The 14675-nt window shown below is 35.5% G+C and overlaps 1 protein-coding gene across 4 annotated transcripts in view; it reads left to right on the top strand.

The window, feature by feature from the left end:
* stxbp4 (syntaxin binding protein 4) overlaps window positions 1-14441 on the top strand; it is a 42128-nt gene extending 27687 nt beyond the window's left edge. For all 4 annotated transcript variants that reach the window (XM_051123610.1, XM_051123613.1, XM_051123609.1 and 1 more), the window contains 3 exons: window positions 1099-1241; window positions 9933-9990; window positions 12847-14441. In XM_051123610.1, the coding sequence (XP_050979567.1) occupies window positions 1099-1241; window positions 9933-9990; window positions 12847-12955 (310 nt within the window). In that variant the 3' untranslated portion in view covers window positions 12956-14441. The remainder of the gene's footprint in view (window positions 1-1098; window positions 1242-9932; window positions 9991-12846) is intronic.
* The last annotated feature ends 234 nt before the right edge of the window (window positions 14442-14675 follow it).

Here is a 14675-nt window from a genome sequence, read left to right as displayed (position 1 = left end):
AAGATCAGTAATGGCATCATACATTAATTAATTACACATTAATAATATAATTCATAACCTTCTGTTTCTTGTAACATCCTCATTCACTTGCAGTTTTCAGAGTATTTTTTTTTATTTTTTTTTTAAATAAGACTAGCAAATCTGCACCAAAATACTACTACTACTACTACTCTTACTACTACTACTAATAATAATTATTATTATTATTAATTTTATTATTGATTTAGCATATTTACCTTACCTGTACAAGTAGTAGTAGTAGTAGCAATAATAATAATGATGGTGATAATAACATAAAATAAAAATAAACATTATTTGCAAATAGTTCAAATTAAAGTATTATTAATAGTTTAATTTAATTAATTATTTAAATATTTAATATTTAAATCCATTTTAATCTACATTAATTTTTAAATATTAAAAATGTTATGTTTTTAAAATGTACTGTTTTTATTTTATTTTTTAAAAAATAAATGCAGCCTTGGTGAGCTTAAGAAACATCTTTTGAAAGCTTTTTACAAAGCCCAAATGTTTGAATGGTGGTGTAAACAAAATAATAACATAATTGTGTCATTAAAGACCAGGAATACTGATATATTTGAATATTTCAAACAAAATAGACAAAATCTGGGGCGGGGGGTCAGACTGTAGCAAATCTTGAATATGCTTCAAAGGCATGGAATGATTCAATGAGTCTAAACCAATTCATTTCAGTTTTCTACTAATGACCCGAAAGTGTGGTAGTTTCATAATATGTTTTCGTAACAGTGGTCCATCCATGTCAGTGGGTCTGAATCCCCTTCCCCAAAAATTCAACCTTTATTAGGAGTCATGCTGGGCTCTTCTTCTACGCCAATCTGCCCAGCATGCTTTATTCATTTCAGGTCGAAGGGAGAGCACTTTTCTACAGCTTTTATAACAAGTCTGTTGAAAATTGTACAAGCCTGACACAGTTTTCCATTTTCAGAGGGTTGTTTTTCTTGAGAAAACAGTGCAAAATACAATCAAATATATCTTTATCCAATAAAAAGTTAGCTGAAGTTAGGCTAAGGTTTGATTATTTAGTTAAAACGTCTGAAACCTTGTTTTGTTTTTCAGTTCTCCCAGTGATCCAAAGTTGGCCAACCTGTCTCAGACCCTGCCATCTCGAAGTGGGAAGAAACCGTCCTGGACAGCAGCTGCTCTTGCTGTGGAAGCTAAAGAACTAACTAATACTGTCAGAGGAATTCTAGAGCTGGACTGTAAGTAAACAGGCATGTTTTCTGCTTTGACATAAAAAACATACATCACAATGTCACCTAATTGCAACTGTCCCTCATGTCAGTTTATCTGACCCTCATGTTGTTGTCTAACTCTTGACCCCCTGTGTCATACAAAAATGTTTGTGCAAACTGTCCCACAATCAAAAAACACATTTAAAGAGCATTTAAGTATTCAAATCTTAGATGTTTGCAAAGATCCTTTTTTAAGCTATTGAAACCCACAATAGTAACCCAATAGTATATGGGTTAAAATTCTGTAATGTGATGTGGTCGCTACCAAAACACTAATGTCACTACCGATAATTATCAACTGAGATGTTATGATAGTATTTGGTTCGATGTACATTCAAACTAATGAATCCTTAACTTTGAAATCAGTATGATCAAGCTTTTGCCCTTTACAAAGAAAAATTGGATCAAAATACAACAGATCTCATAAATCACACTTGAAATATTGTTAAAATTGTAATTGTTAGAAAAAAAATATTTTCCTTTCAGTTGGTCACTCTCTACGTCATGTCAGCATGACCGACTAATCGGGATCTGTGCTAGCTAACCAGCCCAGTTCCGAACAGTTGTTCCCTTTCAGACATTCCCTTTCAGTTAGTCACTCTCGACGTCACTTCGGTATGACCAACTAATTCAGATCCCAGTTAGCCGGCCATAACGTTGTGATGTCTCTGTTTCCTCCTTCAGGAAACAAGGGTTACATACGTAACCGAGACATTCCCTTTCAGTCAATCACTCTTGACGCCATGTCGGTATGACCGACAAATTGGGATCTCAATTAGTCGGTCATACCGACGTGACATCCATACCTTCCTTCAGGGAATGAGGGTTACATACGTAACCAAGATGTTCCCTTTCAATCAGTCACTCTCAATGTCACGTCTGTATGACGATTAATTAAGATTTCAATTAGAGATTTCAATTAGTCGGTCATACCAATGTGACGTCTCCGTTCCCTCCCTCTGGGAATAAGGGTTACATACATAACCGAGACATTCCTTTTCAGTCAGTCCCTCTCGATGTCACATCAGTATGACAAACTAATTGAGATTTCGATTAGTCGGTCATACCAATGTGACGACTCCGTTCCTTTCTTCAAGGAACGAGGGTTACATAGCTAACTGAGACGTACCCTTTCAGTCAATCACTCTCGAATGTCACGTCGGTATGACCGACTAATTAAGATCCCAATTTGTCGGTCATACCGACATGACCTCTCCATACCTTCTTTCAGGGAATCAGGGTTGCATATGCAACCAAGATGTTCCCTTTCAGTCAGTCACTCTTGACGTCACATCTGTATGACAACTAATTGAGATTTCAATTCGAGATTTCAATTAGTCAGTCATACAGATGTGACGTCTCTGTTTCCTCCTGGGAACAAGGGTTACATACGTAACCGAGACGTTCCTTTTCACCCTGATGTCATGTCGATATAAAATATATATTAGTCGGCCATACCGACGTGACGTTTCCATTCCCTTCTTCAAGGAACGACTTTGAGGGTGATTGACTTAAAGGAAATGCCTCAGTTATGTATGTAACCCTTGTTCCCTTTCAGTCAGTCACTCTCTACGTCATGTCGGTACATACGGTCATACGGTATCCTGAAGGAGGGAATGGAGATGTCCCCTCAGTATGAGCGACTAATTGAGATCCCAATTAGTCGGTCACACCGACGTGACATCTCCGTTCCCTCCTTCAGGATACAAGGGTAACATACATAACCAAGGCATTTCCTTTAAGTCAGTCACCCTCAACATCACGTCGGTATGTCCAACTAATTGAGATCCCAATTAGTCGGTCATACTGAGGTGACATCTCCATTCCCTCCTTCAGGGAACGAGGATTACATACGTAACCAAGATGTTACAAGGAAGATGAACTTACATAACTACATTATATTATTCTTATTAAATTATACATTACTGTGTTTCAGTAGTGAAAAATTTGGGGAGAGGACAAATATTCCAAAACGGCACAATTACTAGAAATGTGTACATTGGATATTATACAATTTGCATAAATACAAAATTTGTGGAAAAAGACTTTTTCTTTTCAAGACGTTTCCAACCCCAACTTTGAGCCAATTCTGTAGAATGGCCCATATATTTATAAAATATTACTTACACACATGCACACACACATGACCATAAGAACCACATTCAGTCTGCTCATTTAGCCATTGCTTGAACTCCTGACCCCATTTACCTTTGTAATTCTCAGGAAAATATGTACCTTACCTTCCAGCAATGTTTGACCTTACATAAATGCATCTAATGACCTGTGGAGGTCAAAACATTGGCAGTCTTTTCGTGATCCCGTCTCATTACGAGCCTCTTAAACTAGACACATTTAAACATTATACCATCGTTACGACCAAGATTCTGCGTATTGTTCAAATTTACAGAACCTATTCAGACAATTATAATGGAATATCTTTATCTTTTTCAGTCTAGTGATCTACATTTAAGTTAATTTAATAATGTGCTTTCTTGTTGAATTTTATCATGTCCTGTCTGTTCAATTACTCATGATGTAAGTGTTTTACATCTTCTATATTATAGAAAATGAGGCAAACCACCTTAATCGTGAAATCTAATCTATTTAGATGTGTAGAGTGAATAAAATTAGGTCAATCTCATAAGGAAACACAATACAAGGTGTATTTGCTGTTCACCTCACTGCTGCTGTCGTTGCCTGGAGACGAAGCGGCTAGAAAGCAACTGTCCACATCTTTGTCGCGATTGTATATCATGTCACAGGCTAGACAAAGATATATACTTTTAGAATGGGTCCTTAGTGGAACAAAAACATGTAAAAGAGCCTTTTTAAATGGTTCTTGTTTTGACTGACAGAGTTTAAATGAAAGAATACTATCTTTTTGGCCTAGTTAAATTGATCCGCATTGTCAAAACATTACTGATAGCAGTCCATCCGAAGCGCAGTTTTGGAAACAAGCATTTTTCTAATTCAACACAGGATGTCCAGAACACTCTCATAAAACTCAAAATGAGTCATGAAATGGAATCAATTTCAAGTATTAAAAAAAACACCTGATTGGTAGATTTAATAATAATGTAGTCAGGTAGTAATTTTGCTGAAGTATCCTGTTTTTTGTTTCTTAAGAAAGCATGTGGGTCGTATTCCTGGTTATAGACCAGCATGATTTTTCTTACATGGTAAAGGAAGCAGACTGTTCAGGGACACACTGGAAACCAGACAAAAGAGCATCTCTGGCCTCCTCTTATTTTTTGAATACATGGTCTCAGCCTAAACGCTGAGGTTACTCAATGAAGGACTTGTTTTTCAGCCGTTTTTTTTTTCTCTTTCAAAATGCTTTTGAATGAACATTCTGTACAGTGGATATTTCTGTGCATTTTAATAGTGAATCTCATTAAATGGCATAGTGAATTTGATTAAATGGAATAATATATCTGAGAGTTTCTAAAACTTAAAAGCACATTTTCAGGACTGAAGGCTGTAATGTAATGATTTTTCAAATTGATTTCAATTGATCAAATTTTTAAAATATTGTGTAATATTTTATTATTTTAAAGGGTTCACCCAAAAATGAAAATTACCCCATTATTTACTCACCCTCAAGCCATCCTAGGTGGATATGACTTTTTTCACTTTACACTAAGGATCATTAGTTAACATTATTTAACTTCATCAGTTAACATGAACTAAGAATTGTCTACGCCGACAATATATGGTGCGGTTGCACCTCGGGTGTCCCGAGATCGAATCCCGTCTCGTGGACCTTTCCCGATCCCTTCCCGTCTCTTTCTCCCTATTACTTCCTGTCATATCTTCACTGTCCTTTCAAAGAAAAACACAAAAAAAAAAAAAAAGAATGAACAATACTTCTACAGCATTTATTTATTTTAGTTAATGTTAATTACTAATGCATTATTAAAATCACAACTAAATGTACAGTGAACTAACATGAGCTAACAATGAACAACTGTATTTTTATTAACTAATATAATAAACAAAGATTAATAAATACTGTAATGAATTCACTGTTCATTGTTTGTTCATGTTAATACATTAAAGGAGAAATCTACTTCCAAAACAAAGATTCACATATAATGAACTCCCCTTGTCATCCAAGATGTTTATGTCTTTCTTTCTTCAGTAGTAAAGAAATGATGTTTTTTGAAGAAAACATTTCTGCATTTTTCTCCATATAATGAACTGATATGGTGCCCTGATTTTGAACTTCCAAAATGCAGTTTAAATGCGGTTTCAAACAATCCCAAATGCGGTTGTAAATGATCTCAGCCGAGGAAGAAGGGTCTTATCTCAAAACGATCGGTTATTTTCATTTAAAAAATACAATTTAAATACTTTTTAATCTCAAACGCTCGTCTTGCCTTTCTCTCCCTGAATTCTGTGTATTCTGACTCAAGACAGTTTGGGTATGTCGAACAACTCTGACCATATTTTCTCCCTCAACTTCAAAAATCATTTCAAAATCATCCTACATCACTGCAGAAGTACCGACCTAGTCTTTGCAAAGTGAACATGCAAAGAAGATCAAACACCTTTAACAAAAAAGGTAAAACAGTGATATAGGACGATTCTGAAGGTGAGGGAGAACATGAGATGGAAGTTTTTCGACATACTCTAACTGTCTTGTACTGGAACAAAAACAGTCCAGGCAGAGTAAGACAAGACGAGCGTTTGGCATTAAAAAGTATATAAATTGTATTATTTTTATTAAAATAACCAATCATTGCGCTAGATAAAACCCTTCTTCCTTAGTTGGGATCGTTTACAACCGCATTTGGGATTGTTTAAAGCTGCATTTAAACTGCATTTTGGAAGTTCAAAATCAGGGCACCATATCAGTCCATTATATGGAGAAAAATGCTGAAATGTTTTCCTCAAAAAACATAATTTCTTTACGACTGAAGAAAGAAAGAAATGAACATCGTGGATGACAAGGGGGTGTGCAAATTATTTGTAAATTGTTGTTCTGGAAGTGGACTTCTCCTTTAACTAATGACACGTTATTGTAAAGTGTTACTCTTTCTTATTTCAGACAAATGCAATCGGAGTTACATTAGAAAATGTCCTGATTTTTCCAAGCTTTATAATGGCAGTGAATGGGTGTTGAGATTTTTGAAATCCAATAAAGTGCATCCGTTCATCACAAAAAGTACTCCACACAGCTCCTCTGCAGAAGCGCAGAGGAGAGAGCAAAACAAAACACCATTAACAATTAGAAGTACAAAACGAGAATTTGTAAAGAAACATCTCAGAGGATTTTGATACTCAAATATATTAACCCCCAGGTTCTGTATGGAGTACTTTTTATGATGGATGGATGCACTTTATTTTGGTTCAAAATCTCAACACCCATTCACCTTCATTATAAAGGTTGGAAGAACCAGAACATTTTTTAATATAACTCTGATTGTATTCGTCTGAAAGAAGAAAGTCATATACACCTAGGATGGCTTGAGGATGAGTAAAGTATGGTAATGTTCATTCTTGGATGAATTATCTCTTTAAATACAAAACACCATCACAATAAATGGGATGATGGAAAAACTCTTTCCTTCTACTCTTTCTTGGTAACTTAAATTTCTAAGATACCAAATGATGCGGAGAGAGATGGACAGAAGGCTGGATTAGAAAAAGATAGAAGACTCTTGGGGTCAAAGGATCAGTGAGGCTGAGGCAGGAAAGAAAGAGCTAAAGTGATTGCTTAGGGAACAGGGAAACGTGTCCCACACACCTGGCAGCATGTGACCTCTCAGTGAGTGATGCTCACGTTTTGGCTGAATGCTTCCCTGCGGGGGAGGATGAGGCAGACTTTGAGTTGCACATGGAGGGCCATTCTCATCACACCGATTGAAACCAGAGAAAGCAACTCTAGCCCAGCTCAGAGACAGGCAGTGTTCTCCACGTGATGAATGTTCTCCAAGCCATGTGTCAGGCTGTGTACCACTGTCTCATCAATAAGACAGAGGGGAGACATGCTTTGGAATAAGCATTTATGATATAATAATTGGCCTTATTTCATCATTTAAAAGGAATGAAAATTCTGTCATCATTTCAACTCTGTGCTGTTCTGTATTACTTTTTATTTCCTCAGAGCACAAATGAAAGCATTGCTACAGTGTTCTACAGAAAAAAGAAAGCCGTGCAGGTTTGGAACAACATGAGGATGAGCAAATAACAGAATTTATTATACGGTCCCTTTAAGAGAGAGCAGCAAATCAATTTTGGAGAGTGCAGCTTATCCCAATTATATCTGATTTACTGAGGCGTATTTTGAGCCCGCTGAAATTGTCTTTCCAGTATCATAGTGTTGATCTAGTGGAATCATTCACTCTTGGTTACTAGAGCAAAACCTTTAGAAAACAAAGAGTTGATTGAATTAAAGAGGCATGTGATGAGCTACTCTTGAGTGTTATTATGTCCCAAGGCCTAGGCAGTAACGGTTTGTGCTCAATGTGAATACGTCAGAACGCTAAGTACAAAAAAAGGAATCCTAAAAAAAAACAGTAAGCTGTAGAATTTAAAGATTTTAATTGATTTCCACCAAAAATAGAGATGAATGCAAGTTTTAGAAAACAACATTGTTTTTTTTTTTCTCAAGGCTGCTTTAATACAATAAGGTTTTTAAATGAAAGCCCAGTTATTTCCATTTCTGTGGATGTCTATGTCCAATACAAATGTGATGGTGGACCACAAAACTAGTCATAAGTCGCAATAGCCAACAATATGTTGAATGGGTCAAAATTGTTGTTTTTTTCTTTTATGCCAAAAATCATTAGGATATTAAGTTAAGATCGTGTTCCATGAAGATATTTTGTAAATTTCCCACCACAAATATATCAAAACTTATATTGTTGATTGCGAATATGCATTGCTAAGAACTTCATTTGGACAACTTTAAAGGCGATTTTCTCAATATTTTGATTTTTTTGCACCTTCAGATTCCAGATTTTAGTTGTATCTCGGCCAGATATTGTCCTGTCATAACAAATCATACATCAATGGAAAGCTTTTATTCAGTTTTCAAATTATAAATCTGCTTTTCAGATGTATAAATCTCAATTTAAAAAATTGACCCTTATGAGTGGTTTTGTGGTCCAGGCTCACAAATGTGATAAAGTAGGGCTTTTATCACTATAGACATGAAGGCAGAAAAATCTTCTCCAATAATTAAAAATGGCCAAATTGTATCCCCAACATTTGATATTTTTGATGTTTGTTGTTAGGATGAATTGCTTTACAATAGAAACAACCAACAGTAATACTAAGTGATGCAAAGTACTTAAAATGATAGTTTACCCAAAAATGAAAATTCTGTCATTAATTACTCACCTTCATGATGTTCCAAACTTATAAGACCTTCATTCATCTTCAGAACGCAAATTAAGATATTTTTGATGAAATCTGAGCATTTTCTGACCCTGCATAGACAACAATGACACGTTTAAGGCCCAGAACGACTTTAATCAACAGTTTCCTCTCTTTCATGACAGTTTTCGACGTGCATTCACGAGTACCACGATGCATGTGGCAGAAATTCCTGTAGTTTCATAAACTTACGGTTGAACCACTGATGTCACATGGACTATTTTATCTAGGTCCTTACTACCTTTCTGGGCCTTGAAAGTGGTAGTTGCGTTGCTGTCAGGGTCAAAAAGCTCTCGGATTTCATCAAAAATATCTTAATTTGTATTCTGAACGACTTGAGGGTGAGTAATTAATGACAGAATTTTTATTTTTTAGGGGGACTATCCCTTTAACCTTTTTAAGTGACATATGATGAGGTTTAGAACCTTATTTGTTAGCCAAAATTTCTTCCATACATTTTCTACTCATTTGTTCAAATGTACACCCAATATGTACTGTAAATTCCCATGGGCACTAAATTATATGTAGCCAGGGATGTTTGTTTGTAGAAATTTGAGACCGCGTGAATTATTCTTTGGCCTTTCCTGTCAAAATGTTGATTGTGTATGAAATCTAGACCCTGCGTATTAATAAGATCATATTTCTGACAAGAAACCCATTATAAAGTCATGTCAGGACATTGTGTATGCCAGCAGACTTACTGTGAATTGTACTTCTTGCACGTACCAAAGGGAGTGTCAAGATCAAATTCTGTCAGGGATTTGTTACCTTGTATGGTGGCACGTATTGTGCCATATTGAGCCTTCAGTAGTGTCCGCTTACTTTTTCTTTGGCTCACGTCCATTAATTATAACCTGGCACTCATCAGTCCTCAATACAAAGATCAAAAGTGCATTTGGGGAAATGTGTATTTGTATATACGGATGGTGTTTTTAAACCAAGATTCAAATCCAATGGAAGCAAATCTGATTTGCCCCCATTTGACGCTTGTTAACCTTTCACTGTACATTCCTTATTTTTCATATTAAAAAAAAGCTTTTCAGATTATGCAGATATGCTGGGGCACTTAGCATATTTATTTATGACCCCATTTCATCCAGTTGCCAGGAAATTCTCACGGCCATTGGCCTTTCAGGATCAAGAGGATCAACGAGAATGTTGCAACGTCGTTTTTTTTTTTTTTTTTTTTTTTTTTTGGCAGACTTCTCTAGTATCTTGTTTGTTGTCCTCATGTAGAGTGAATGTATCTGATTTCTCTTTTTTTTTTGTTCATAGGTTTACCTTTTGGCTGGGACGAGGCGTACACTGCTGATGGAGTGAAGTACTATGTGAAGTAAGTTATGAGACCCTTCAGATACATTCACAAAAACCAGTTCCTTTGTTTCTGGTTTGTTTCACAAAAGTAAATAACATTTCTCATGTTTTGAAGGGCACTTTGCATGTTGTTTGTGCAGCATAAGATAAACTTTTTTAGCTGTAGTAAACATTCTTAATAGATTTTTTTTAATGCACTTTTACAATCAAATATGCTGAACAAAACAACACAGAATTGCAAATATTGCTGCTGTGCTCCGAAACCAGCAGAATCATTATATTGTTATTGACGAAACTTATGAAACCTCTTGATCTCAAGAGAGAGAAAACAAATCTTCCTTTCCCATGAGCATATTCTTCTATTTGCATAACTTTCAAAACAGCCCAGTTTAATGCAGACATCCATCAGTCTTTTGAGAGATTTGAAGTCGCACGCAATGCCACACCCATGAGCCACAACAGTCACCTGCGCACCTAAAATATCCCAAGCATGTTTCAGATGTTTGGGGTCAGTAAAAAATTTCTTTTATTAAGCAAGTAAAGCTTTATGCTTTATTAAGCAAGTAAGTACAGAAAAAATGTTTGCATTGTTACAAAAAAAAAATCAGATTAATTAAAGTTTTTTAACTTTCTATCAATTAAAGCATCTTGATATACATGGATCATGGTCTCCCAAAAATATTAAGTAGCACAACTGTTTTCAACATTAAAAAGAATAAAAAATGTTTCCAAATCTGCATATTAGAATGATTTCTGAAGGATCATGTGACACTAAAGAACTGGAGTAATGATGCTGAAAATTTAGCTTTGCAATCCCAGTAATAAATTACATTTTAAAATATATTAAAAGGGAAAACAATTATTTAAATTGTAATATTATTTTACAATATTCACAACATTTAACAAATAAATACAGCCTTGGTGAGCATAAGAGACTTCTTTTAAAGGGGACATCAGATGCAAAATTTACACAACCACCCTATGATAAAAATCAATTTCCTCCTTTTTTATTCCCAAAAAACCTAAACAGACTCAATTATCAAGCCGTTTTGACTTTTATACTGCTCAGGCCCCGCCCACGACTGCTGACGGACTGTCCCGTATTAGCACATTTCCGCCCTCAGCTAGCCTTCCATTGTTTCGATGCCGGAGCAGGGATGTAAGTTAGACAGGAATATTTTCAATTGAGCAATTGAGGTGTTGTGTTGCTGGATGTAATAATGAACATAGTGGTCGTCATTTACTCCAACATCTGAGCCGCTGAAGATACAGTGGATTAAGTTTGTTTGTGAAGGGAATGCGCCTCCCGATCTACATAAATGTGTCTATGTTCGCGCGAGTCATTTGCGATCCAGCTTCACTTACAGCAGAAGTGAGTATAAGGGTTTTTGTGTGAATCTTTGTGCTTGCCTTTTCTAATAACGTGCTAGATAGCAAGTTTACTGGCTAAATGTAGCTAAAGTAAACCGGCTCGTCACTCCACAGAGAGAAGAGAGGGGCGGGGCGAGCAGAGCTCATTAACATTTAAAGCAACCTCGACCAGAACAGGATGATTTTTGCAGAGTTGATTTTGGCAAGGTAAAAAAGGTGTTATTTACACTACCATTGAGAAATTCTAACCAAAGCATGTTATAGACTTTTCATTAAGACCCTAAAGAATCATATCAACTTGTAAATGAAATGGGCATTCTATTAATTAAAGCATCCTGAGATTAATGGATCATGGTCTTCACAAAAATATTAAGTAGCACAACTGTTTTCAACATTAAAAAGAATTAAAATGTTTACAAATCAGCATATTAGAATGATTTCTGAAGAATCATGTGACACTAAAGACGAGTAATGGTTGCTGAAAATTCAACTTTGCAATGCCAGTAATAAATTACATTTTAAAATATATTAAAATGGAAAACAATTATTAAAATTGTAATATTATTTTACAATATTCACAATATTTAACAAACAAATCCAGCCTTCATCAAGACTTCTTTTAAAGGGGACATCAGATGCACAATTTACTTTACATGTGTTTTCACATAAATGTGTCTTAGCAGTGTGTGGACACAAATACCCTACAAAAAAAAAAAAAAAAAAAATCCTCCTCTTTTTATCCCCAAAAATCTAAACAGTCTTAATTATCAAGCGTTTTGATTTTCATACTGTTCAGGCCCCGCCCACGACCGCTGACGAACTGTCCCGTATTAGCATATTTCCACCCTCAGCTTAGTTGCTGTCCGCCGTTTTCTCCACGCTCGAGCAGCTGTAGTGACAACAATGTCTGGCAATCAATGCAGGTGTTTTGTAGTTAGATGTAAAAGTGAACTTAATTGTGTGTTCACACCAAATGCAAATTTAATTATTAATGTGAGTAGATTACATACAAAGTCAATGCAAAAACGCGAATAGAGGCGAATTTGCACTGGATGCGAAATGTGCACCATGTTTGCGCAAGCATGCGATATTCACCTCAATTGCATCGTCCATGCAAGTTGAAAAATGTCAGTGTATATGCAGTAGTAAAATGTAACACACACATCCCACGAGTATTCTAGAGTGAGTGATGCAATGCGTATATTCATTTCGCATTTGGTGTGAACGCACCATAAAAGTCTTCATTTTCTTCCAACGTCAGAACCACTGAGAAATGAGTTGATTAGTTTTGTTTTTGATGGTAACACTCCACCGACTACACAAAAAAAGGAAGAAAGGGGCGGGGAGAGCAGTAGCTCATTATCATTTAAAGAGACATGCACCGAAACAGGTCGCAGTGAACAGAGCTGTTTTTGACAAGGTAAAATAGGTGTGCATCTTGTGTACATCTTGTTTTTTGTTTGGTGAATGTCATTTATTAATGAAACATTTCTTTTTCCTCTAGTCATGTAACTCAGACAACATCATGGACGCACCCTGTAATGAGATCTTTGGGTCTGTCAGAACCAGAAGCAAATGACCAAACCCTCAACTCTCCAGAATCCACAGCATAGACTGATTCCAAAGACGGTGTGCCACTTTCTGCTCAACTGTTCGGTTAAAAAAGATGAAAAACCCCTAAACACACCAGGATATAAACATCAAGTGATATGTGCATTATAAAAAAAGACAATCAGAAAAAAAAATCTCATTCATTGAATGAAAATCTATACACTCTCAGAAAAAAGGTACCAAACTTCTTTGAAAAGATACTAATATGTACACTTTATGTATTAATATGTATCTTTAAGGTACTTATATGTGACTCTGGACCACAAAACCAGTCATAAGGGTTAATTTTTTGAAACTGAGATTTATACATCATATATATAAATAAATATGAATAAATAAGCATCCCACTGATGTATGGTTTGTTAGGATAGGACAATATTTGGCCAACTATTTGAAAATCTGGAATCTGAGGGTGCAAAAAAATCTAAATATTGAGAAAATCACCTTTAAAATTGTCCAAATTAAGTTCTTAGCAATGCATATTACTATCAAAAATAAAGTTATGGAACACGATCTTTACGTAATACCCTAGTGGTTTTTGGCGTTAAAAAAAGAGATCATTTTGACCCATACAATGTATTTTTGGCTATTTCTACAAACATACCCATGCTACAACTAATTATGTACCTTTAGGGGGTGAATAAGGTTAAGTAAGGTAAAAACCTGTACCGTTTAACTTTTGCACCTTAGGGTAACGTCTCAGTGGCAACTTTGTACCCTTTATTCTCAGAGTGTACAACTGATATTAAAATATGCAGCAAATATATCTCAAATACTCCAGCTCTTTGATGGGTTAAGATCTCACATTTGATTTTCCCCATTTTTGTGTCTGTTCACTGTTTTTCTGACATTTTAGGAATTTCCCCTCATCTCTTGTTATTTTGTACCTTGACAAAAACAATGGACAGGCCCAATCTGTTTTTCCGACTTTCAGAAAAAGTCAAACGTTATTGCACTTGTTTGAAGTCAAAGGACGTGGCCTCTTTGGTAAAGCAGGAACTTTGGAATAGTTAATCAGGATGAACTGCTTCTGTGATGTTCATTCAATTTGACTTGTGTTTGATCCACTTTCTGAAACTTTTGTTCACAGATTTGTTGAAACAGGAATTTGTTTACTTTTTCAAACTTCCTCCTCGAACCATGAGAGTAAGACACTTCTTCGGTTCACTGTAATGTAATTGTTTTCCATATAAAGACGCGTTTGAAATTCTGCTGTTATCCTTAGTGGACGTTCTAGCCATTATGCATAACTGTGAACGTGTCTTCTCTTGCATGTGCAATTAGTTCTGCGCTTCCAGTAGAAATGTGAGTTTAACATACCCTAAGCCTTATGTGTATAATTTCTTGGGAAAAAAAGACAACATGGCATATTTGCTTTGTTGTGAATTCACTCTGCCTAACAGCGTAAATTTAGCCTAAGAGATCTCTTTGCGTAGATCATTAAAATATATGTTTTTCCTGTAATGTGTGAATACTTTTGTGGTTCTAATAAAGATCAACTATTAAAAATCCATCCACATTTTTGCTTTTTGAAAGAATATTAGCCGGGCCTGTCTATTTCAGGCTGAGTGTGCACTTCACACACACTTCACACCCTAGGCAAGAAGTATTGATTTTTTTTTCTCTCCATCCATAGCAGGTACTGTTTTTATATATATATATATATATATATATATATATAAATGTTTATATGCTTGCCAGCCTTGCATCTAATACAAAAAT

The sequence above is a fragment of the Labeo rohita genome, chromosome 12 (assembly GCF_022985175.1).
Source record: "Labeo rohita strain BAU-BD-2019 chromosome 12, IGBB_LRoh.1.0, whole genome shotgun sequence".
Lineage (NCBI taxonomy): Eukaryota > Metazoa > Chordata > Actinopteri > Cypriniformes > Cyprinidae > Labeo > Labeo rohita.
The sequence above is the reverse complement of the archived record's forward strand: the minus strand, read 5'-3'. Positions and strand labels throughout refer to the sequence as shown.